Source organism: Natator depressus, chromosome 16, assembly GCF_965152275.1.
Source record: "Natator depressus isolate rNatDep1 chromosome 16, rNatDep2.hap1, whole genome shotgun sequence".
Classification (NCBI taxonomy): Eukaryota; Metazoa; Chordata; order Testudines; family Cheloniidae; genus Natator; species Natator depressus.
The window spans coordinates 6037306-6063680 of NC_134249.1; the positions used below are offsets into that span (position 1 = coordinate 6037306).

A 26375-nucleotide genomic window follows, 5' to 3' on the forward strand; every position below is an offset into this window, starting at 1 on the left:
GAATGATACAAAATTAACATGGCACACATGAGATGGATTAAAAACTGGCTAGCTGATAGGTCTCAAAATGTAACTGTAAATGGGATATCATCACTGAGCAACTGTGTTTCAAGTGAGGTCCCACAGAAATCCGTTCTTTGCCCTGTGCTATTTAACATTTTTATCAATGACTTGGAAGAAAACATTAAATTGTCACGCATAAAGTTTGCAGACAACACAAGGATTGGGGGAATGGTAAATGTTGAAGACAGGTCACTGATTCGGCGTGATCTGGATCACTTGATAAGCTGGGAACAAGCAAATAATATATGTTTTAGTATGCTAAATATATACATCGAGGAACAAAGAATGTAGGCCATACTTACATGATGGGGGACTCTCTCCTGGGAAGCAGGGACTGTGAAAAAGTCTTGGGGGTTGACATCATGGTGGATAATCAGCTGAACGTGAGCTCCCAGTACGACTTTGACCAAAAGGGCTACTGTGATTGATCCTTGAATGCATAAACAATGGAATCTGAGGTGGGAGTAGAGAGGTTATTTTACCTCTGTATTTGGCACTGGTGTGACCTAGTTTTGATGTCCACAATACAAAAATCATAGAAGGGACCTCGAAAGGTCATTTAGTCCAGCACCCTGTGCTGAAGCAATGACCAAGTAAACTTAGACCATCCCTAAAACAAAAGTCTGTCTTACCTGTTCTTAAACTCCGATGGTGGGGATTCCATACCTCCCTTCCAAGTGCTTAACTATTCTTGTAGTTTGAACGTTTTTCCTAATAGCTAACCTGAATCTCCCTTGCTGCAGATTAAACCACTTACTTCTTGCCCTACCTTCAGTGGACATGGCAACTGATTGTACTCCATCCTCTTTATAACAGTTCTAAACATTTTGAAGACTGTTATTGGGTTCCCCCCTCCGTCTTCTTTTCTCAAGACTAAACATGCCCAGTTTTTTAACCTTTCCTCATAGGTCAGGTTTTCTAAACCTTTGGACATTTTTCTCTCTCGCCTCTGGACTCTCTCCAATCTGTCCACATCTTTCGTAAAGTGTGGCGCCCAGAGCTGGACACAGTACTCTATCTGAGGCCTCACTAGTGCTGAGTAGAGTGGGACGATTATCTTTTGTGTCTTACATACGACACTCCTGTTAATGCATCCCAGAATGATATTAGCCTTTGCAATTGCATCACGTTGTTGGCTCATATTCAATTTGTGATCGACTATAACCCCCGCATCCTTTTCAGCAGTACTACCAACTGGCCAGTTATTCCCCCATTTTGTAGTTGTGCATTTAATTTTCCCTTCCTAGGTGTAGAGTTTCGCACTTATCTTTACTGAATTCGATCGTTTTGATTTCGGACTAATTCTCCAATTTGTCAAAGTTGTTTTGAATTCTAATCCTGTCCTCAAAAGTTCTCCCAACCCTTCCACAGATTTTATAAGCATACTCTCCACTCCACTATGCAAGTCATTAATGGAAATATTGAACAGTACCCAACACAGGACAGATTCCTGCAGAACCCCACTAGATACACCTTCCTACTTTGACAGCAAACCATTAATAACTATTCTGGGAGTACAGTCTTTAACCAGTTATGTACCTTGTAGGAATTTCATCTAGACCACATTTCTCTAGTTTGCTTATAAGAATGTCATGTGGGACTGTGTCAAAAGCATTACTGAAATCAAGAGAGGAAACATCTACAGCTTACCCCCATTCAGTAGGCCAGTAAACCTGTCAAGAAAGGAAATTAGGCTATGTCTATACTATGGACATTACAGCTGTGCTGCTATAAGGTCTCCCGTGTAGCTGCTCTTTGCCAGCAGGCGAGAGCTCTCCCACCAGCATCATTAAACCACCCCCAACGAGCGGTGTTAGCTCTGTTGATGGGAGAGCCTCTCATGCCAACATAGTGCTGTCCACACCAGCACTTTTGTCAGTGAACTTTATGTCAGTCAGTTTTTTCACACTCCTGACTGACAAAAGTTTTACCAACAAAAGTGCTAGTGTAGACAAAGCCTTAGGTTAGTTAGACTATTTGGATTTGTAAAGAACAAATCATGCCAATCACTTATTACCATGTTATCCTCTAGGTGCTTACAAATCAATTGATTAATAATTTGTTCCAGGATCTTTCCAGGTATTGAAATTAGGCTGTCTGGGCTATAATTCCTCAGGTTCTCTTTGTTCCTCTTTTTAAAGATAGGTACTATGTTTGCCTTTCTCTAGCCCTCTGGGCTCTTACCTTCCTCCATGAGTTCTCCAGGATAATCACTAATTGTTCCCTAAATGCTTCAGCTAGCTCCTTAAGTAGTACCCGAGAGAGAATTTCAGCAGATCCTGCCAACTTCAATACATCAAACTTATCTAAATATTCTTTAACCTGTTCTTTCCCTATTTTGGCTTGCATTCCTCCCCCTTTGTTGTTCATATTAATGTGTTAATTATCTGGTTACCATAAACCTTTTTAGTGAAGAATGAAACAAAATAGACATTAAACATCTCAGCCTTTTTGATGCCATCAGTTGTTCGCTCTCCTTCCCCGCTAAGTAGATGACCAACATTTTCCTTATTCTTCCTCTTGCTCCTAATACACATAGGGTCTCTTCTTACTGCCTTTTTTGGCCTTTGCTTAGTGTAGCTCATTTCGTGCCTTAGCGTTTCCTGTTTTGTCCCTACATGCTTGTGGTATTCTTTTGTACTCATCCTTATCAATTTGTCCATGTTTCCGCTTTTTGTAGGATTTCTTTTTGATTTTCAGGTCATTAAAGAGCTCTTGATAGAGTCATATTGGCGTCTCACTATTCTTCCTATCTTTCCTTTGCATCAGGATAGTTTGCTGTTGTGTCTTTAATATTGTCCCTTTGAGAAATTGTCAGCTCTCCTGAACTCATGTTTCCCTTTGATTTTGATAAGAAGGATGTTGATAAATTGGAGAGGGTTCAGAGAAGAACGACAAGAATGATTTTTAAAAAGATACCTTAGTTGGGGATTGGTCCTGCTTTGAGCAGGGGGTGGGACTAGATGACCTCCTGAGGTCCCTTCCAACCCTGATATTCTATGATTCTATGATAGCGATAGACTCAATGTGAGACCCTGCAGGGCTGGAACTTGCAACCATGTGCGTTCTGTGCTGCTGACACCTCCTCATCACCCCTGGCCACTGGAGGACCCTGTGATTCTAGGTTCAGCAGGAAGTACCACCCAGCAGGGCCTGGGTGGCTGCCCCTCATAGCTCACAGATTGGCTGATACCACCATATAAACCACGAAGCCATGTTTGACCAACAATAGTGACCGCCTCCATGCTCCAGACCCTACTTGCGATAGACCCTAGACTCAGACTTCTGACCTTGGTTTGTCCTCAACTGCGCTTTACGATTACTGTCTGTAACCTGGCTCCTGGCCCTGATCTCATGATAACTGGACCCTGCATGCCTCCTGATGCTTGACTCTGTTTGCCTTCTGGCCTGTCTCAGACTCTGACCTCCTGATAACTTGATCCTGCTTGCCTCTTGATGCCTGACTCTCAAGCTGCCCTCTGTGCGATCTCAGACTCTAACCTCCTGGTATCTGACCCAGCCTGACTCCTGCTTGGACCACTAGGTCAGACCTCCCACGACCCTCTTGTGACAGTTTGCTCAGACTACCTTTGGCCCTCCCCCAAATCCATCCATCCCCTCCACAAATGATGGAAGGCGCTGGCCGCCCTCCAACCTGCAGCTTTCCCAGGGTTTGGGGCCTGCAGGACCCATCTGCAGGCAGAGAACCTCTTACTACAGACCCATGCTACGCACTGTGTACTCAAATGACAGACCTGCATGAGCAATTAGTCCAGTTGCAGGCTCAGGTGGCACAGCTCACTGCCAAAGCACAGACCTTACATGAGCAGCTAGCGTGCTCACAGGGAGAACAACAGTGCTACGAGCCTGGACAGACCATGCATCACCTGAACCAGCCCCCACGGTGCCACTGCCCGAACAGTTCGACGGGTATTGCTGGAAATATGGGGGGTTCCTGAAGCTATGCAGGCTGCTCTTTCTGCTATGCCCCCAAGCGTATCCCACAGACCAGATTAAGGTGCAGCTAATAGTCAGCCTGTTCTCTGACAAAGGGCTTGCTTGAACCCCACGCTGTTGGAGCAGAACAGTCCAGTGGTCTCTGACCGGGATGCCTTCCTGCAAGCCTACGTGACCATCTCTGATGACCCACATTGCATCTGCTCTGCAGAGGCTGCCCTCCAGAAGCTTTGAAAGGGACGAGGGCCAGCTACCTCCTACGCTGCTCATTTCCAATGGCTTGTGGCTGATGTTGAGTGGAATGAGGCAGCCCAACTTTACCAATTCTGGTGGGGCACCAGGACTCAGAGAAACAGACCCGCCCAGGCCCAGTAGGGGGTACAGCCTGGGCACCACCTGAGCCCTATGATTCGGAACCACTCCCCCGCCCTCAAGTAGAACCTGGAACTCTGGTGTCTCCCGGCATTTCCAGTTGCTACTGCGGTTGCAGGTTTTGGGGCAGGTGCAGCAGATCCCCCCACAGTTAGCAGCAATAGACTCCGTGGCTGTCGCCAACTTTGTAGCTGCTGAGGCAGCCAAAACCCTCCAGATCCCTCTCCAGCCGAAACCCACACTGGACCTGGGGGAGAGGATCGATGGATCGCTTCTGTCGTCGGGACCGGTGACTCAGGAGACCTGTCCCATTAGGAGCCGAAGTGGAAGGGCACCAAGAATTAATATGCTTCAGTGTGATCCGCTCTCTAGTCTTCCTCATCATTCTTGGCATTCCTAGGTTGGAGCAGCAGGACCCGTGTATTTCCTGGTGGTGGAGGAGCAGTAGCTTTCCCTCCAAATACTGTCACAAAGTGTGCCTCTGACAAAGCAGCCAGCCCCCAAGTGACCCATTCCCAGGGCCCAGGATGGGAGGAGAACCTCGGAAGCGGAACCCCAGACGGCAGGCGGCCAGCCACTCGGGAGTAGCTCCAGGCCAGAACCTCAGCCTTCGTGCCAAATACCATGACTACCTGGATGCATTCAAAAAGAAAAATGCTGACTCACTAGCCCCATACAGAGACTACGGCTGCCCAGCAGACCTACACCCCAGGGCAAAGGTGTCCTACAAACAGATTCCATGTCTGAACCAGGCGCTACATGGGTTTATTCAGGAAAACCTTGCCAAGGGCTTCATTCGGCAATCTACCTCTACAGCGGGGACACCATTCCTCTTTGTGAAGAAGGAGGATGGGTCACTACGCCTCTGCGTAGACTGGGGGGCGGGGGCAAACGGCGGCTCGCAAGTCACATGCAGCTCTTTTACCGTTAAAGTGCGACTCACAGAGCCCCCTTCTCCCCCCACATTCTCCACCTACTAGACTGGGCTGGGGGGAAGCTCAGGACCTCTGCCTTGCAGCAGGGTGGTGGGGTAGGGGCCTCTGCCTATCGGGGAGGGGGGGGTTTCAGGGCTTTAGCCCTGCGGGAGATGCCTGATGGGGCTCAGGCCTTCAGCCCCCACCCCAATCTGGTAGGTGGAGAATGGGGGGCTATGGAGGGGGCTCCACGAGCCGCACTTTAAAGGTACAAGAGCCGCATGTGGCTCGTGAGCCACAGTTTGGTCTAGAGTCTCGACTTACCTCACAAGATAAACTTCCTTAGACAGGAGGGTATCTCACCCAACGTTCTCCAGCCAGCATGTAACAACCTGGCTGGCTGTGATCCTTTTTTCATGAAGCAAACACACTGTCAGCTTACTTCCTCAGTGAAGGATTCGGAGAAAGTCCCTGTATCTACAGGTATAGTCCAGAACTCCACTGTTTTCACCTATAGACAGGATTCCCTCCTCTTGATTTATTTCTTCCTGTATATTCCCTCAGTGAAGGTTTCACAATCCCTTCACTAGCATTCAGCTTAGACTGCAAATGAGCATCCATTGTGAACTGTACACTACTCAATTTACATAGAGACAGACTGCTAGATGAATATCTTGTGACTGAAAGAAAATTGTTTATCAGCTTCTGGGGATTGGCCCCAACTCACAGACCTTCAGAACAAAATTTTCAGTGTAGATACATAACTCCTCACATATTATCCATACGTACAGCTTGCAATGACTATGGAGACCAGTGTAAGAATAGAGACCACGCACGATGCTCTTTGGCAAAATAGTACATAGAGACCAGGCCAAGGGGAATCCATGTAACCCTTATGCACCCCTGTGTCCTCTGCCAGTGGGCACCTAGAGGTCCCCAGGTCACACCTGGCTTAACACATAGAGATGCAGGATATGCTAGAGGACGCTGGCTATCTGTGGCTTGCAAAATAGACCCTTAGAGAGACAAGGTGGGTGAGGTAATATCTTTTATTGGAAATTGGTCCAATAAAAGATATTACACCTCACCCACCTTGTCTCTAATATCCTGGGACCGACATGGCTACCACCACACTGCCTACAGAAATGGATCCTGGTCCTTTGTGGCTATTGAAGGGAGACTTTGGAGTTCATCACTGGTGGAATTTATTAATGCAACACAGGGAGGACCTTGTTCAAGAAGCCATTATCTTATGCTAATCACCTCGCCAATACCACAGTGATTCGAATCTTTGCTTATTTCAAAATGTTTGCAGAAGGTGATGGTCAAACAACGGATTTTCTGGATCACTCCAAATGGTTTTCAGGATTGGGTGTGAAATGGAGTCTCTTTGGCCAGTGAACACCTTTTATTGCAGCAGCAGTGAAGTGCTTCTATGACTGTCTTGGCCATTTGCTACAATGATCCGGAGAGCTGGATGAGTTCTGCAAGAAAACACTCATAAATGTTAGAATATGAAATGACCACCTTTGTGCCCTTTGTTACCGTTAATGAGCATTCCCACACTTGGGCTTGGATTTGCAGGAATGTTTGGTGCGTAGCTGTACTTTACTCAGTCCCTGTAGTCACATGCAGACAAGGGTATTGCTATTTGTTATTTCTTTGTTTAAAGTTTCAGGTATTCGGTTCAGGAGTAGAAACCATACCATGTGACGTAAGTAGATGAGCAATCAAATATCATGAATACTCAATAGTTGAAGTGAACAGTTAACAAATAAGCCATAGGATGAAAGTAGTTCACATGAGCTCTTCAACAAATACTTACAAATAACAAATCTGTTCACAGAAGCCAGGGGCAGTTTTTCAACTTTTTCTGTTCAGAAACAAAAAAAGACTAAACTCACTGAATAATTTACTTTCATGGGATAATTCAATCAATTCTAACCATAATGATTATCCATAACGTGATGTGTTTTTCCCTCTTCTTCCCTGACTTTACCACATGTTCATGGCTGACCCTGCACTCCCTTTTCCAGGTGCACCTGTGTGAAGCAGATGGCCTGTTGGAATTTTTGGGACTCTCGTCTACGGAACTCACCAACCAACCGGTTCTAGTGGCAGTGAAAATGCTAAGATCCAATGTCAACAAAACAGCCAGGTAACCACATGACACTATGCAACAGCTTTAGTCTGAGTATGAAGCCTGATTCTGCTCTGAGACTAGTTTTACACAGGTTAGCTTCACTGACTTCAATGGAGCTACTCCAGATTTACACTTGTGTAAGTGAGAGGCGAGTCAGCCCTTGGTGTGTGCATATATGAGCAGTTAGTGCATAAGTGGGTATTTGAACAGAGATAATGGAAGTCAGTGGAATATCAGTTTTATCCTGGCTGCTGAGTGGAGCTCATGAGCAGAGACCTATCATCCATTCTTGATGGACAAGTGTGATTAATAATGATATATTTTATTATATCACTCCCCCTATCCAGCAGGCACTAGTGGACTTATCCACTAATGCTGTGCACACAGAGATAGGTGAACAAGTCCAGTTCATCCAGGAAAGGGTCACAAAGACACCGAGTGGGAGGAGTACTTTGGAAAGGATGTGATCGTGTGAGTTATAAGGAATGACATGAAAACAACAAGGTTGGCCAGTTTCACAGAAGGCTGGACATTTATGTAGAGAAGGGGAACATCCACAGTGACCTTACACTGGATAAAAACCCTCCAGAATTTATATGGGCATGAGCCAACTTCCAGCTCTTGGGGATTAGAAGGAAACGCTTCCAGAGAGCAGGTTTCCCATCATGGCCAGCACTTTGGTTTCTTAGCCTTTTCTGTGGTACTAGCCACTGTCAGTGACAGAATACTAGACTGCTGGCCCCATGGGCTGATCCAGTTCCTCGGAGAAACCATAGAAATACAGACATGTTGATAGAAAAATGACCTGATCATATACTACAGTGATGGACGCAGGATTGACAGATGTATAGAAACTTTCACTTCCCGCATATTGCTATTACATCATCCTTTATCCCTGAGACTTTGACATCACCACATCTGGAACAGCCTCTGCACCTTCTCCCCCACCACTCCCTTCTACCTTCAGAAAACCCTCTAGGGCCTGGCCCAGCCACAGGCTCCCTCCCTGCAGAGCCTGTGTGGCTAAGCCCTGCACTCTGGGGTTGTTTCTGTGCTGCAGCTGTAGGTGCAAAAGGGATTTCAAGAGGGTGCACTCTGGTTACAAAGCAGAATAAAGGGAAATCAGTGGGAGAATAATTTAGGGAGAAAAAGACAGGCAACTCTTCTGGGAGACTTCAGAAAAACTCCCATTCCTAGTATTCAGAGCCTCTCTATCTCCCCTTCACTCCTCCCAGATTCCTCAAGTAAAGGAAAAGAGGACAATGTTCAAGAAATCAGACTTATGTGTTAGAGAGCTTATTCCTTTGCCCACTTACTTCCCTGGTCCTTCTCGCATGAACAGAGAGCAACAATACCCGAAGTCCAAAGGTGCAAACAATTCGATGTTTATTGGGGTGAACTTCCAGCAAGCATGATTCCAGTTTCCTTCCTTAGTGTCCCCCTTCCCAGCTCTGACACCACAGAGCCTTACACCTGTATCCCTGTTCCCATTCTTGCCCTTAGCCAAACATGATTCCAATTTCCTTACCCCCATTCCCTGTTCCCATTTCCCCCTTTAGCCAAACCTGATTCCAATTTCCCCACCCCCATTCCCTGTTCCCATTCCCCCCCCAACCACTCACTTCCTGATTGACTGCAAACTATATAGTAAAACTTGAGTTCTGCTTAGCTATACCTTACCAATCATTTTCCTGAAATTTAACTAACCAATCCTAACATATTGTAACATGATTATGTAACCAATTATATCCCACCACCTTAATTAGTTTACACCCAGCAAAATTAATTATACAGCAGACAGAAACAATCACAGAACCAGACAGAGATTATACAGACAAACAATAGCAAAGTGGGAACTATAATGACAAAACAATACAGAAATGAGGATTTCACATCCCAGCTATTGATAAGTGAGTTCTTGCCAGACAGGATGCTATCAAATGAAGTTTCTTTTTACATTTTCTAGGCACTTCCCTTTCTCGAGGTGACGGGCATCATCAGGACAGGATTGTATCCTAACAGCCCAATAGCACCTTCTTTCAATGTGACTAGTTTGGAATGTGAGGCTGTGACCGGTCGCTTCCCAGCTTATGGCTGCCTCTGCTGCTTAGCCAGAGCCTTAGCCTAAGCACAGGGCCTCAGCCTGTCACAGTGAGAGAAGGCTCTTACACCGGCAGACAGTGATTTTGATTCTTTCTTTTATACCTCTAGAACTAGCCAAGTGATAAGAATACACCTAAATTCTTACAGTATAGGCCTTTACCGACAGGCCTGAATATCTATATCCTAACATTATCTCTTTCTCTTTTTAAGAAATGATTTCCTAAAGGAGATCAAGATCATGTCCCGGCTGAAGGACCCAAATATCATCCGACTGCTGGGAGTGTGTGTGCGTGATGACCCTCTGTGCATGATAACAGAGTATATGGAGAACGGAGACCTCAACCAGTTCCTGTCACAGCGGGAGATCAGCAGTAAATTCACCATTTCAAACAACATTCCATGCGTCAGGTAAGAGGAGAAGTCGCAGGTTCTAATGCAACAGTTTCAGTGCCCTGAACTTAAAGTATATTAATATTAAAAACAAGCTGAATTGTGAACCAGTTACGGATGCTACACGTGTAACATACCACGAGTACTGCACACCACAGACTAAACACCACAACGTTACTTTTGCCTGCCACAGGATTCCAGCTTCTGTCAGTCCCTTTACCAAGCCACTCTCTCCTCACAGCAAACTACTCCAATGCTTCCCCAGGGTACCCAAGGTTGTGAAGCTCCTTGCTACCACCTGTCTGTGCCATTGTGTGTCAGCCTTCTGACTCCACCAGCCTCTGGCAACACAAGCACTGCCTGCCAGTCCTCTGCCAGCCTCACTGTCTCTGTTCAGGTTACCAACAGTTCCTCTGGAGAGTTCCTCTGGAGTGCCCAGCCGCTGTTCCACTGAACACTCACAGAACTCTCAGGGCAAGTCTACACTTAAACCCGCCAACCTAGCACTGTCTACACCGGGGGTTAGGTCAGTATAACAACATCGCTCAGGGATGTGGATGTTTCACACCCCGAGCCACACAGTTATACCGATATAGGTCTGACGTGTAGATCAGACCTCAGATTCTCTACTCCCAAGGGAGGAGCACACACCAACGCACCAGTTTCATCTCAGGATCACTACTCTGCTTAACACAGAACACTTCGCTATAGTTATAGTGAAAACAAGGAGAAGTCTGTTACCAAAGAACAGAGATTCAAATGCAGTAAGTAAGAACGCTGGAAACAAATGGTAACAAACTCATAAGCTGCTTTCTAGAGCCTAAACTTAACTCACAAGACATTCCCCTGTCTCCTACAGAGTAGCTTACCCCAAGTCAGTGCCCCAGCGTTTTCAGCCAGGAGGGCTGAGACCTTCCTTTCCTAAGATCAAGCCTGCTGGCAGCTTGTCTTCCCAGACAGAGGGATGAAATCATCCCCTCTCCACTTATTTTTTGCAGTTACAGACTACGGTCCCTTACCACAGGAGGTTCCCTCTAAAGAGATTTATTCTGGGGCTGGGGGGGGAGGGGGGGTTGTCTTTGTAAATCCTCAGGCCTGCACCTGGCCCGGGCAGCAAACACAGCCAGTCTCCAGGTATGGCCATTGTTTTTTATGCTAACTGAGTTGGCACAAAGGCATACAATACACAATGGTCTGCTCGAGAAATAAGTGTTTGCTACCCCCCCACTGCCTAGGATCACCTTCTAGTGACCTGTCTTAACTTACATGCTTTAAAAACACAATTTTCAGTAAACATACATAAACTCCTTACACGTTATCTGCACCGACATTTCACAACGGTCACGATGACGTGTGTGACGCAGGCATTCAGTAGAGACCTTACATAACCTCTTTTGGTGAACCCGGACGATCCCTTTAAGCCCATATGTCTCTGTGCCCTCTGCCAGTTGGCACCAGTTGGTTTCTGGGGCACAACTATAACATCTAATATCCACAGCTGTGGACAGTACTGGTAGCAGTGATAAAGTGGATGCCTGTGGGTGGACAGCTAGAGAGTATGTACTGGTCGGTGGCTTTATTCCCTTGCATTTGTATGTTTGTGCCAAGTATGTTGTGGGTGTGACAACCCAAACTGCTTCACATACAGTTTTGTGTATTCATTTCCTGGTTTTTCTAAATGTTTAAGTGAGGGGAGTTGAGGAGAGTGTTGGGGTTTGGGGGCAAACTAGGGAGGATGGCTTCCAGAGTTTGCATACAGCACTAGTGCCGGGACTGAGAGAGAAGATTTCATCTGCCCGCTTGAGAGAGAAGAGTTAATTCAGCAGCAGCTGCACTTCTCCATCAGATAAAACTTTCTCTCTCTGGAGCAACTCATAAAACTTTTTCCATTGAAGGATAAAATGTGATTGAAAAGTATAGCAACTGATGGAGAAGTTTTTATCTCAGAGAGAGGATTTTATCCTATGGAGAAATTTTGTGTATATGGTGGAGGAATTTTGTCTATACAATGAAAAAAATGTTATCCAACAAAGAGTTTATATTTTGGTTACCCGTTAGCATATAAACTTTCAATTTTGACACATAATGGTGGGAAAAGACTCTAAATACTTTTAAATGGCCAGTTGCACCAGAGCCGCTGCAGATTCATCTATTAATTTTTGTGTAGAAACATTTTTCCTAAACAAGCTGTCCAAAAAGCTCACTGGACCATTAATGTTGATAGTCAATTAATCTTGGAACACTGGGGAAGTTCCAGAAGACTGCTGGACAAAAGCGAATGTTCTGCCAATGTCTTAAAAAAGTAAACAGGATGACGTGGGTAATTATAGGCCTGTCAGCCTGACATCGATCCTAGGCAAAATAATGGAACAGCTGATATGGGACTTGATTGATAAAGAATTAATGGAGGATAATATAATTAGTGCCAATCAACATGGGTTTATGGAAAATTGATCCTGTGAAGCTAACTTGATATCTTTTTATGTTATGAGATTACAAGTTTGGTTGATAGTGCAATCGTGGACTTCTGTGAGGCATTTGACTAGCAGCTGCGTGATATTTTGATTAAAAACTAGAACGATGCAAAATTAACACGGCATACATCAGATGGATTAAAAACTGGACACAGATCATGGCTGACTGAATGACAGGAGAATCTGAAGGAGCGAGCTTCACCATCTTGGCTGCCACCCCCACCATCTCCTGAGTCCCCCGTGATCCACTGTAACACTGTTGGGCTTTCAGAGTCCAGATCCTGAACAATGTCCTGACCAGCATGGGCCAGAAAGAGGGTCCCAGATGACATCACCACCTCCACCGGCTTCAGTTAAATCCCAAACTATCTGGGATGTGAGACGTTGTCAAACTCTGCCGCCACCCGCACACCCTTCTGTGTGTTCTTTTCCTTCTCCACCATATTTCTTCTCTTTCCTATCCATCTCCTTTTGCCTTCTGTCTAATAAGAGTCTGGCTTAGCCAGCCAAGACTGCATATTTTGCAACACTGCTGTGAGCCTGTGACCAAAAGAGCAGATAAAAGCAGTGCCCTGAACTGCCCGATGCTGGTACTAGTTTGCCAGGTCTCAGAGTGGCTGATCAGACCAGGTGCTGCGCCTCTATTTCTCCAGCAAGGAAGTTGCAAGTAAGAGTTCTCACCAGAGACGGAAGCTGCATTTTCCATCTTGACTGTTCTTTTCTCCCCCAATTTTGTGTGTGTTTGTCTTGGTTTGTCTTTTAGAAAACAGGATCGGACTTCAACAGCAGCAACAATAACAGCTCCAGTCCAGCTCACCTAACTTCTTCCCTTTCCCCCCAAAAGAACAGCTATTACCATGTGTAGTACCACCTAAAAACCTGTCACTTGGAGGTGTTTTCCTTCTAAAACTCTCTTCAGCTAAAGGTAAAGGGAACAAGGGATATTGTTAAAAAGAAAGCCTTAAATAATACTGTACATTTCAGATGCTTTAACTGTTTTTCCTTCTTTCCTGTCTCTTTAATAAAAGGTTAAAGATGCTTAATGGTGTTCTTTGCCTCTGGGACTAAGCCAGCTGAGGTCTCTGTATACCAAACCTTTTTTAAAACTGTTTAATATTGGACAGTGAGAGGGTCACATTAACCCCTTTGACTCTTTGGGCCAATTTATTCCATCAATGTTAATAGAGTGTTATTTCAGCTTCCATACTGATGACCCATCCGACCCCTTAGCTGCGTGGTTCCTCACCTTCACCTCATCAACCAAGCAGCACTGGTTGGGCTCTCCCACTCACCAGAAGAGCCATTCACTTGACCTGGTCTTCCCCAAGCCCTGCTTTCTGTGATCTCACCATGAGTTCTGAGGTCCCCCATCACCTGGTCTCTTTCAGCAGCTCCCCTTCACTCTGTCACTCGATCCTTCTGGGTGTGTCTAGGGTTCAAATTCAGGCTAAAGCCTAACCCCTCCCCTTCCGTCTTCACACAAATTGTGCTAACCCAGGGCTCGGACCCCGAGTCCCATGGGGGTTGAAGGGTCCAAGCCTGAGTCAAGCTGAGACCCAGGGTTCAAGCCCTATTGCTTTGCAGTGTAAATGCAGTCCCACTGGACTTGTGCTCTGGGAGTCTGCCAAAAGTATCCCACAGTCCCATGTTCTTCCACACTCCCCCACAAACAAAGGGCGAGAGCAGCCACATTTTGGGAGGGTGCTAAGAAGTCTGGGATATGGGTGTTTGGACTCGGGCCCATATAATGCCGTGTAGATGCTGGAGCCCTAGTTTGGGACCCACGGTTCACCAATTCCTAACCTGGGGTTACAGATGGGTGTAGATGCTCAAGCTCTAGGTTAACAAACCCAGGGTCTGCTAACTCGAGTTCTGCTAACCCTGGGCTTACATTGCAGTGTAGACATACCCTCTTTGACTTTCATTCCATCAATGCTGATAATTAATTTCTCTGCTGCTCTCTGCTCCCTGTGTTCTCTTCCCTTTCTTCCCTGGTGGTTGTTGATTCTCTTGAATCCTTTGCCAGCCCCAGCCCTAGCTCATCCCCAACATGCTCCGTTCCTGCTCTCATGCAGCAGAGCACCTCTAGTATCCTCTGATCATGCCAACAACTTGTTCCTTCAATTCTGCCATTGTCCTATGCCAAGCCACTCTACTTTTCCACACTGATCAAATTCCATGCGGGCAATCCCAGCTGACTTTTCACCTCCTTTGACTCAATCCTCAAACCCTCCCTCCCCCACTTATCCTCCTATACAAGAGCTACCTAATTTCTTGAAAGAGAACACTGACAAAATAAGACACAGCCTTCCCTTCCCTTTCTACAGCTTTGCCTCCTTCTTTCTTGTCATAGACACAGAAGTTTCTCATTTGCTCTCCTCTAACCACACAGCCTGTCCCAGTGTCCCCATCCCGTCTCCTGATCTTCCTCACACCCACTCTCATCCTCTCCCTTACTCTTCTTGTTAGCCCTCACTCGTCTCTGGCTCGTTCCCCACACAATGCAAACATTTTAGTCTCTTCCATCTTCAAAACACCGCCCTTGACCACGCTTGCTCCCTTCTTCCTTTCATCTCTTAGCTCATTGAATGCTCTGTTTACAATCGCTGTCTAAAGTTCCTCTCCTCCAATTCCACCCTAGACCCTCTCCAATCCATCTTCTGCACCTTGCACTCCACTGGAACCACGCTTACCAAAGTCACTAATGACCTCTTTCTAGCCAAGCTCAGAACCAGTGCTCCGTCTTCATCCTCTTTGACCAGTCAGCTGCCTTTGGCACCATCAGCCATGCTCTTGTTCTTGAAATCTTCTTCTTCCCTTGGCTTCTGTGACTGTCCTCTTTTGATTCTCCTCCTTCCTCTCTAATCATTCCTGCAGCATGCCCTTGGGAGGATCCTCCTTGTGCCCCCTGCAACTTTCTGTGGGGGTTCCACAGGGCTCTGTCCTTGGTTCCCTTCCCTTGTCCCTCTCCACCTTATCTCTGGGTAATCTCTATGCTGATGACACACAGATCTACCTCTCTGCTCCAGACCTGCCTTCTTCTGTCCAAACTGAAATCTCAGCCTGTCTCTTGGACATCTCCTCGTGGAAGTCTAGCTGCCATTGCATGGTAAATATGGCTAAAACAGAGCTCCTAACCTTCCCCCCGAACCCTTCCTGCTACCTCCTTCTCAGTCACTGTAGACAGCACCACCATGCTGTCACTCAGGCCCATAACCAGGCTGTCATCTTTGACTTGGCCCTCTCTTTAGGTCCTCGTTTCCATCTATGTCTAAATCTTGCCCTTCCTCATCCATACCATCTAAGATACAGCCCTTTCTATCCATCCACACAGCTCAAAGGTTCGTCCAGGCTCTCATCTCACATCTGGATGACTGCCACATCCTTCTCTCTGGCCTTGACAGATGCAATCTTGCCCCACTCAGAGCCATTCAGAATGTTGCTGCAAAGATCATTTCCCTAGCCCATTGCTTTGCCCTTGTCACCCCTTCGCTCCTTTGCCTCCCTCCACTGCCCCCACATTGCCTCAAACAGAAGATGCTTGGCTTCACTTTCAGGGCTCTTCATGGCCTATCCGCGCCCACCAATCATCTCTCATTTGCTATTGAGAGGTTAGCTCCCCGCTCTCCTCCTGCCAATGCCAGCCTTCACTGCCCACTCGTTAAATCTCCAAACCGGCCCCTGTGTGCTTTCTCCCATCCTGCTCCTCATTCATGGGAGGAGCTCCCTGTAAACACGCACACCCTACCCAATTATACACATTCAAACCCCTCCTCGAAACTCTCCTTCGAGGTGATGCTGACGACAAACTTGACAATGGTTAGGCTGCTGGTGTGACGAGACCATGGCCCATCCTGCTGATCAATGCTGTCTCCTTGTTTCTTTGTTGGCCCCCGTCTGTCTGTCTGTTGTCTTTTGTCTTATACTCAGATTGCAAAGTCTTTGGGGCAGGAAGCGTCTCTTTGTTCTGTGTTTGTACAGCGCCTTGCACAATGGGTCCTTGTCCATGGCCAGGTTCCGTTGACGGGGGCTGCAGCATGAAGAAGCCTGCAAGCTCAGCTATGAGCAATTAAATATTTTCTGTTGGGGGATTATGAGCACCTGGGTGGTAATCACTGGGTTAACGATGTAATTGGGAGGACGGAAGTGGAAGGAGCAGGAAGCCAGGAAAACTGAGAAGGAAAGCTCAGAGGGTGATATTGGGCTGAAGAGTGAAGGCTGTGGGGAAACCTCCTCTTGCTGTAACCCTGACGTACACTGTTATACTTGGCAAGGAAGGAATAAATACACACGTGGTGCAAATGTAACAACCTGGTGTGTGTTTGTGCCATGAGCCCACACAAATTGGCCAGGCAGTGCAGTACCCTGGGTAGTGGCAGAGCTCCTTGGTGCTGCAGTAACACAAATAAGGATAAATCGTGGCTGCTTCTGAAAATTCTGAACCAAGGCTATCTTGCCTACCATCCCAGGGAAGCTTGTGGCAGAGCCAGTGATAGGACCCTTCTTTCCTGGGTCCTACCCCACTGCCTTAACCACAAGACTGTATTTTCTCTTTCTGAAGGCACCTGCCTCATTCACTCATCTTCCCAGTACTGAGCTGTTTGAGACAGGGTCTGCTGGCAAAACCCACATGTGATCATGTCATTAAAGACAGTGTCATAATACATGTGCACAAGGGGGCAGGATTAAGGGCATGAAAAATAACAAACGGTATTTCTAGAGACATGGTAATGGTGGCAGTCAGGACATCCTGCCCTTTCTCAGCCCTGCAAGAACACAAGCTCTTCCCCAAGAAATAACAATGTGCCGTTTAGGGCCAGATTTACAGGCACTAGCCTCTCTGTCTGTGACTGCCAGTCAGGTCACTTAGATACCTAAGCCCCACCCAGCACCCATAAATCAGGGACTTGTGTGACGTGGGGCCAGATTTCCCAATAGCTTGGAGCCAAATTTCCAAGTGATCAGCACACACCATTGAGGCCAGATTGTCAAAATGGCTGAGGACCCTGTGCTGAGCACCCTTGGAAATCTGGCTACTTCTTTTGGTGACTAAATGGGAGCTGAGTGCTTTGGAGAATCTGTCCCACAGTTGTGAAATCCCTGATTTATGGGCTCTCAGCATCTCAGGGTATGTCTACACTGCAGCTGGGAGAGAGTGCAGGGAGCCAGAGTTACACTGGCAGGGCTCCAGCTAGTGTGCTAAAATAGCTGTGTGAACATTGCAGCTTGGGCTCTCAAGCCCACCAGACCCCCTGGATCCGTGCTCAGGTGGCTAGCCCATACATGGCTCACACTTCCGGGAAGGCAGTTAGTTCGTTGCAGATGTACACTCTAGACTGACAGGGATAGTGAGGAATGAGGAGTTAAGTGACACCATTGCGCTTATTGCAACACACAGCATGCAAGATTCCCACAGCAGGAAGAGTCAAGAGAAAAGCAACTGCAAGGAAACTCTCCTTTGACTTTCTGTTTGTTTTAAATGCAGCTATTCCAACCTACTGTTCATGGCCACCCAGATCGCCTCTGGAATGAAGTATTTAGCCTCCCTGAACTTTGTGCACAGAGACCTGGCCACCCGCAACTGCCTGGTTGGGAACAACTACACCATCAAGATTGCAGATTTTGGAATGAGCAGGAATCTATACAGCGGGGATTATTACCGTATCCAGGGCAGAGCTGTGCTGCCGATACGCTGGATGGCCTGGGAAAGTATCCTCCTGGTAGGGGCTGCTCACAGCGCTCTTTCTCTCTTCCTTTAGTATGTGCCCCCATGGTGTGTGGGTGTGGGTGTGTACACACTTTGTACAGGAAACTGAGTAACAGCACAAGTCTCCTTTTCTATCCTTACTGTCTCCTTTACGAATCAATAGGATCTTGGCAGCTGGCTGTACCGCTTATCTTGTATCCCCTTTGGTAACTGGATGCACCTTCTATGCCACGCATCCCATATGCTGTGTGCAGCCTCTGACTCTCCACCATGCAGACTGCAGTGGCATTGTTCCATCAAACTGCACTGAGCCCATCTCTTCCTCCAGAGAAGGAAGGCAACCACGTGGTTACAGCACAGGAGTGAATGTCTGAAAGCTGGGTTTTTATTCCTGAATGCTACAGATTCCCTGCTCGGATCTGAGCAAGTCACCTCTCTGTGCCTCTGTTTATCAATTGCCAAAATGTGGCAGGAAGGAGAGAGATCTTTTCCCTCTTTCTCAACTCACTAGCTTAAACTGGATTTTAAGTATTTAAACTGTTACACATTTCTTACCTTCCCTGTGCAAGAGTGGCTGGTGCCTCAGTTTCCCCTGACTGGTATGTCTGTTTTGCTAAACCAACACTCCACCTATTCTGAAGCAACCAAAGTCCAGAGTAAACCCAAGCTCCAACTGGAGTACTTTCTTCAGCCCTTTGCTGTCTTTCTCTGACTGGGGAAGAAAGGATTTGAACAGGGCCTTCAACCCTCTCAGGTGAGTGCACTAACTCCCGAGCTAGGGGATGTTCTGGCGTAGCGAGTCCTCAGTCTCCTGTTGAAGCTGTTCCACTGTGGCTAAATAACTAACGAGTCACTGAATCAGGACCTGGGTCTCCCACCTCCCATGTGCATGCCCTAACCACCAATCTACAGAGTCATTCTCACATCTCTCTCGGGTCCAATGACTCTTTCAACAGCTTCAGTAGGAGAGATTGAAGGCACCCCATGTCAGACGATCCCATAGCTGCGGGGTTAGAGCACTGAGCTGAGTGGCGGGAGGGTCCTGTTCAATCTTTTCTCCTCTTCCGGCAGAGTGGGGGAAGCTGAACCTGGGTCTCCGACATCCCCAGGAGTGCGCTAATGACTGGGCTGAAAGCTGGAAGGTGGGCACCACCAGCACTGCCTCCTCCAGTCACTGTGTGTGGCGCAAGGCAGGCGCCTCAGGGTATGTCTGTCCTGCAAAAAAACCCCGCGGCAGCAAGTCTCAACGCCTGAGTCGGCTGACTCGGGCAGCAGAGCTAAGAATATCATTGCAGACGTTCCCAGCCAGGCTGGAGCCTGGTCTCTGAATCCCGGCAGTGGGGTGGGTTTCAGAGCTCAGAGATAGGCACTTCCCTGCCATCTGGAGTTAGGTGCCTATATTCCTGAGAGGGGTGAGGCTTAAAACACTCCCCTCTCCTCAGCATCTCCCATTGGCTAGGCAGCTCCCCGCCTAGCGCGCAGGTTTTTGTGAATCAAATTCCAAGGGGCCTGTCTCTCCCCATGCATGGTACAGGAGCCCAGGTTTTGTGCATCGCAGTGTTGTTCCTGTGATTTGCTCAGTGTCACAGCGCCTAATTCTCTTTGTGGATCTGGCCCCTGCTGCGGCAATTTTGAAAATCCCAGGAGGTGCCGATCTGCCTCTTTAGGCACCTGAATACCTTTGAAAATCTGGCCCTGGAGTTAATTAGTAGATAGGCAGCACTGCCAGTGGTATTGTAACAAGGTGCCAGAAAGGTGGCAAGACTCATAGGGATGGGAGTTAGGGGCAGGAAAGCACTGCAGGGTGCCATGCACCCAGCCAGCCTGATAAGACTGGTACCCACAGGATGGCCTCACTGATTTGCCTAGTGTAAGTTTCAAGGTCCCAAGCAATATGGCTGCCACCTCTTCCCCTCAGGAGCCAGCTCTGCAGCCTGATGTGTTTCACTCTCAGGACATTCCTCTCATATTCCGCCTGGTTTCCATTTTCTAACTAATCTGTCCAGTCATGCAGTTACCCCCCACTTCCCTTAGTGCCCAACACAGTGATCCTCACCCCAAGAAACAGGCCTACACATTTGGTAGGTAAACATTTTCATAATTTTGCACCATTGCTCTGAGTCATACTCTCTTATAACACACCACATTATTCCTTTCCCTCCTTGTGTGAACACCCTTCGGATATTTGCCGACTGTTCTCATGGCATCTGTAGTCACCGCCTGGTGAAGCTGGGGAGAGCTCGTTCTTTGATCTTTCCTCACAAGCCAGGCCCGCCAGACCCCTGCTCGTTTGTGCTGCTGATTATGTTTCTGGCAGTGTGTTGTCCAGAACTGAGCGCAATATTCCAGCGCAGTCGCACCAGAGGCAACGCCTGCCCCTACCCTTTGACCCCGCAGCTTTGTGCATTCAGAGGCCAAAATCACATTCGACTTTTTGGCAGCTATATCTCATTGCAACCTCAAGACTAATTTCCTATCTAGTGTCATGCCTAGAGCTCTGCCTCCCATCATGTGCCTGAGTGGTCTGTCTCCAGTGATTACCTACCTTTCCTCCATTTGTATCTTATTTGGCTGTGTTCTGCCTGTGTTGTTTTACTGTCTAGGTTCCTTTGTATTATTTCTCTGTCCTCAGTGGTGTTTCCAACTCAAAAAAATGTAATGTCTGTGAACCATGCTGTTTAATCCCCTCTTGCAGATTAGGAATGTAGGTGTCACACAGAACTGGCCCATTTTCTTTCTTTGTGGCAGCTAATCTCCATCCAGGATAACTTGAGTCCTTGCCAAGCCTCCAGCAACTCATTGCCCCGCCCCCCCTTAATGTATTAGTGTCACGCCGCCTTGCAGTCGTTTTATTAGCTGGTTAATGCAGAGACCCAATCACCGAGAAATGACCTCGTGCTGCTCAGAGCAAAGGGCCACGTTTCAGTGCTGTGGGGAGAGCGCAGCAGCTCACCCCTGGGATTGCTGCCGCTGGTGACACAAACCCCATCTCTCAGAGAGAGGCAGAAGCACCCTGAATTTCTCTCCGACTTGCTTCCCGAACCAGGGACCCTTCCCCAAGCTGCAACCTCTTAGGGCTGTCTGGCGTTTGCCAGAGAAGACACCCATCCACCCTGCAGCCTGGCTCTCTTACTGCAGTCACTCCCTCCCCTCTGCACGGGGGTAAGATGAGAGTGGGTCGTAGTGTGTACGAGACTCTGTCTCCGGAAGGTCTGCATGGAACGCATTTCCCCAGCAAAGAGAGCAGCTTCCTCAAAGCCCTACTGCCGAGCCTGCAGGCACCATGTGTTTCTTACCCCACAATGCTCTTCACCTCCTTGCAGTCAATATCCAGGATACCTACCGCACCTAGGTTTAAAAGTACGGTACACCCTTTCTATAACGAACCTCTGGGGAGCCAAGCCTTTTGTTCGTTATAGCCAGAGGTTCGTTATAGCGAAAGAGCCCTGCTTGGGGGAATGAGGGTGGCTGACAACTCGTGCCCCACAATGGGAGCTGAGAGCTCCTCCGGCCCATGGCCGCGGCTGACAGCTCTCTGCCCCGAAGGAGCACTCAGTGTTCTGCAGCTTCACAGCCCCAGGGCCGGAGGAGCTCTCAGCCCCACACCACAGCCCCAGGGCTGGAGAAGCTCTCAGCCCCCCACCGCAGCGCCAGGGCTCGAGGTGGGATCAAGGGACCAGGTTCGCTGTATCCCAAGGTTCGTAATTGTGAAGGGCGTTACAGCGAGGGCATGCTGTACCATGTGTGACTGCTCAGAAAAGGAGCTGGTGAGACTCCAGTTCCCCCCTCTGGCTGGGTTTGTGCTTCCCTACCTCTTGCATGTGCAGACGGTGGATTGAAACGGTCAACTCTTCCCACCAGTTGTGTCCCAGATCGGTAGGCTGGGCACAAAGAGCTCTGTGCATGTGGCAGCAGCCGACCCGCTCTTCTCTCCACAGGGCAAGTTCACCACAGCCAGCGATGTCTGGGCATTTGGGATCACACTCTGGGAGATGTTCACGCTGTGCAAGGAGCAGCCCTACAGCCTCCTCTCGGACGAGCAGGTCATCGAGAACACCGGGGAGTTCTTCCGGAGCCAGGGCAGGCAGGTGAGGCAACACCGCCTCTCCCCCTTTGCTCTCCCAAATCTTGTTCAGCTGCTCCCTTTTCCTGGCCTTCACGCAGCCCTGGCCTCCTCTGCCTTCCATCCCTGGCCTCTCCAGCAGATGCTCTGCCTCCCTTCACCTCAGAGACCCTCGGAGCATAGGCTCTTCCCCTCCTCTTGCACCCCACTGGATCCCCTGTGTCCTGCCTCCCTTTACTCCACGCGCTGCTCTCCCTGAGTCCCTTCGTCACCTCCTCCTAGCCCAGTCCACACTCCACACTCCTGCTGTCTCTGACACTGCCATTTACTCACTGTCAGCCTCGACTTTCTTGGTCTCTCCTCCACATCTCTCCAGTGGGAACACCTCCTCCCCTCTGGCTGGGCCTTTTCTGTGACTCTGGCCCTCACAGCCTCCACTTGCCTTCCTCGTGCTCACCCTACGGGAGGCTGTTCCTGCCTGCATTGCCTTCTGTGCCCTCTCCTGCCACCTGTGCTCCCCCAGACGGCAGCTGAAGCAAAATCCTTTGGGATCCTTCTCTGACTCTGCTCTTTATTCCATGTATCAGAGGGGTAGCCATGTTAGTCTGTATCCACAAAAACAACGAGAAGTCCAGTGGCACCTTAAAGACAAACACATTTATTTGGGCATAAGCTTTTGTGGGTAAAAACCCCACTTCTTCAGATGCAGAAGATGAAGTGGATTTTTTACCCATGAAAGCTTATGCCCAAATAACTTTGTTAGTCTTTAAGGTGCCACCGGACTTCTCCTTGTCTTTATTCCATGGACCTCTGTCCCTTTTCTTGGGAGCCACGTGACTGCTGTCTTGTCATTCATAGGTGCCAGGCCTCTGCACGGTACACCCCAAAGGAAGGACTCATGTGGGAAAGTGCTGGTCATCATCACACTCCTGGCCTTAGAATCCAATCTGTGAACCAGTGTTGCAGAGAGGATGAGAAAGAGGAGGCTGAGAAGAGGCCCTTCGATTTGGCCAGGAAGGGGTCATTAGAGACCAGGCTGAGACCAGAGTCAGTGGAGTATCGAGGGCAGGAGCCAGGCTGGGAGGGAGCCAGGTCAGAGCTGGAGGAGAGGAGTTCAGTGCATGTTGGTTGCAGACTGCATGCTCAGCAAGTATTGAAGTGACGGGAGACACAGCAGGCATTGAGGAATGGTTTAATGCGGGTCGGGGGGACCCACACTGGCTTACATTAGGAGGGGAAAGGACTGAGGGGTTATGACAGACTGAGAAGGAGAATGAGACTGGAAGGAGCCTGGGGGCAATGGAGATAGGCAACAGGCAGGGACAGGACTGCTGAAGCTGGGGAGAGGAGGTGAAGCACCTCAAGGTCAGCAACAGGGGAGAAGGGGAAGAAGGCGTTTGAGGAGAAGGGGGCTTTGTCCATTTTCCACATGACAAAGTCAGGCAGCTCCTGGACAGAGAGGGGTGGAAGAGGGTTTCAGGAGGAAGTTGAAGGGTAGTTGAGGAAGTAATGCGGGGTACATGGGATTCAGTGAAAGAGGAAAAGTAGGATTCAAGAAGTCTGTAGAGGAGGACCTCAGCATGGTCATGGGACTCCCTGCAGGCCATCCAGGAGCATAACAGCCAGAGCTGGGAGTGAACCAGTCAGCGGGTCAGACTCTATGCTGGCAGAGTGGGGTGTGGGAGTCATCAGGGCCGGAGAAAGCAGAGTGGAGGGAGTGTGCTGAAGAGAAGACTGAGATTGGCAGAGCAGACATGGATGTGAGCAGCCCAGAAGCTATGGAGGGCCAGGAGGCTGTGGGCGATGCTGATAGGTTTGAGTGAGGTTTGGAGAGGGAATTCTGAGAGACAGAGATCAGAGAGGGAGCAGTGTTGGCTGAAGACAAGGTTGAGGGAGAGGCTCGCTTAGTGAGTGGGAGAGCTGATCTGCGAGTGCAGCTTACAGGGGTAGGTGAGCCAGAGGATGTGGGTGGCTCTGGGTTAGACAGGCAAATGGAAGTTGCCACCAGTGAGAGTTCTCAGGTCGGTCCTAGTGTGGCATTCTTGGGGGGGAAGGCTCTCAGTCTTTTCTTGTGTATACGGCACAGAGCACACTGAAGGCACTCAGCAGACAGGCATAGCAACAAGGGGTGGGCAAACACTGCGACAAACTTCAGGAAATATGCACTCCAATTCTGGAATGAATTCATGGCAACTGAGCTCAGCCACCCCGCTTTTTGGTTTGCTTTCCACACTCATTCCAGGGATAGGTTTCAATTGCAGGAACAGGTTGTGGAATATGATTTTCAAAGTCACATGTACAAGGATTTGTGGAAATCACATTTTGAATGTCCGCATACAAGTATGATCCCTGAAAGGGCTTGTTCAGCTAGTCGTTCAGCTATCACCTGCCTTATGAACGAGGAGGACTTGTGGCAACTGAGAGACGAACAAATTTATTTGAGCATAAGCTTTCGTGGGCTAAAGCCCACTTCATCAGATGCACGTAGTGAAAAATACAGTAGGAAGATATATATATATATACAGAGAACATGAAAAAATGGGGGTTGCCATACCCACTCTAATGAGACTAATCGATTAAGGTGGGCTATTATCAGCAGGAGAAAAAAAACGTTTGTAGTGAATCAGGATGGCCTATTTCAAACAGTTGACAAGAATGTGTGAGTAACAGTAGGGGGGAAGTTAGACTGGGGAGAGGTTCCAGTGCATCATCAAGGATCTACAACCTATCCTGAAGAACGACCCATCACTCTCACAGATCTTGGGAGACAGGCCAGTCCTCGCTTACAGACAACCCCCCAACCTGAAGCAAATACTCACCAGCAACCACACACCACACAACAAAAACACTAACCCAGGAACCTATCCTTGCAACAAAGCCCGTTGCCAACTCTGTCCCATATCTATTCAGGGGACACCATCATAGGGCCTAATCACATCAGCCACAGTATCAGAGGCTCATTCACCTGCACATCTACCAATGTGATATATGCCATCATGTGCCAGCAATGCCCCTCTGCCATGTACATTGGCCAAACTGGACAGTCTCTACGTAAAAGAATAAATGGACACAAATCAGACGTCAAGAATTATAACATTCAAAAACCAGTCGGAGAACATTTCAACCTCCCTGGACACTCAATTACAGACCTAAAAGTTGCAATTATTCAACAAAAAAACTGCAAAAACAGACTCCAACGAGAAATTGCAGAACTGGAATTAATTAATTAATTTCTCTGTGTGTATATATATCTTCCTACTGTATTTTCCACTGCACGCATCTGATGAAGTGGGCTTTAGCCCATGAAAGCTTATGCTCAAATAAATTTGTTAGTCTCTAAGGTGCCACAAGTCCTCCTGTTCTTTTTGCTGATGCAGACTAACACGGCTGTCACTCTGAAACTTGTCACCTGCTTTATGTGACTAATCACTGCAACGAGCAAATAGTATATCAAAATATGCCTGGAGAATGCATTGGGATCAATTCACAGAGCTTAAAACAATTCACCAATAAAGATGTAGAATAATTTGGAACATTAAATCCATTTCAGGAAATCCCTCTCTGCCCAGAGATGTACCTGGAGCAGAAAGGGCGGCTACATTTGTTGCATACAATATTTGTTATGAATAGTTTGCTGAGCTGTAATAGTGCTCATTCATGATTAATAACTGGCAGCTCTTATAGTGCCAATCAGGCAGAAAAGCCCACGGTTTTCTTCATTCTTCCAAATGGACAAAATGGTTCCTAACTGGAGCCAATTACACACTCGGGAACAATTCAACATGAAGAAAGGATAGAGAAGAGGAAGAAAAATAATTGTGGCCCATCCCCTAACTTTCAGGGGATCCCAGAATGTGCACTAGCCTCATTGCCACATCTAAGGGTATCAGGAACTCTCTCACTACACACGCAACAGGCTAGTGTCGGAGCACCTGAACTGACAGAGATGTGACCCAGATCTCACTTTTGGAGCTGTGTAAAATACCTTTAGAGCTACTGCTTTTAAAGGTCAGAGGGAAAAGCCCTTTGAACAGTGCCCCGTGGAGCTACTCTTCAGTTGGATGGATTCCTTTGAAAAGCACTTCCAAAATCTGCTGCCATGCAGGGTAAAGCTTTTTGACCAAAACCCCAAGGGCAACTACATTCCCTAATTGTTATGCTTTCAGACCAAGATATTAGCTCCAAATTG

At 47.9% G+C, this 26375-nt stretch overlaps 1 protein-coding gene across 4 annotated transcripts in view; it reads left to right on the forward strand.

Annotated features, from left to right (window-relative positions):
- LOC142000049 (discoidin domain-containing receptor 2-like) overlaps positions 1–26375 on the forward strand; it is a 150731-nt gene that overhangs the window by 120794 nt on the left and 3562 nt on the right. For all 4 annotated transcript variants that reach the window (XM_074974069.1, XM_074974072.1, XM_074974070.1 and 1 more), the window contains 4 exons: positions 7343–7464; positions 9763–9960; positions 17902–18136; positions 22062–22211. In XM_074974069.1, coding sequence (XP_074830170.1) covers positions 7343–7464; positions 9763–9960; positions 17902–18136; positions 22062–22211 — 705 coding nt within the window. The remainder of the gene's footprint in view (positions 1–7342; positions 7465–9762; positions 9961–17901; positions 18137–22061; positions 22212–26375) is intronic.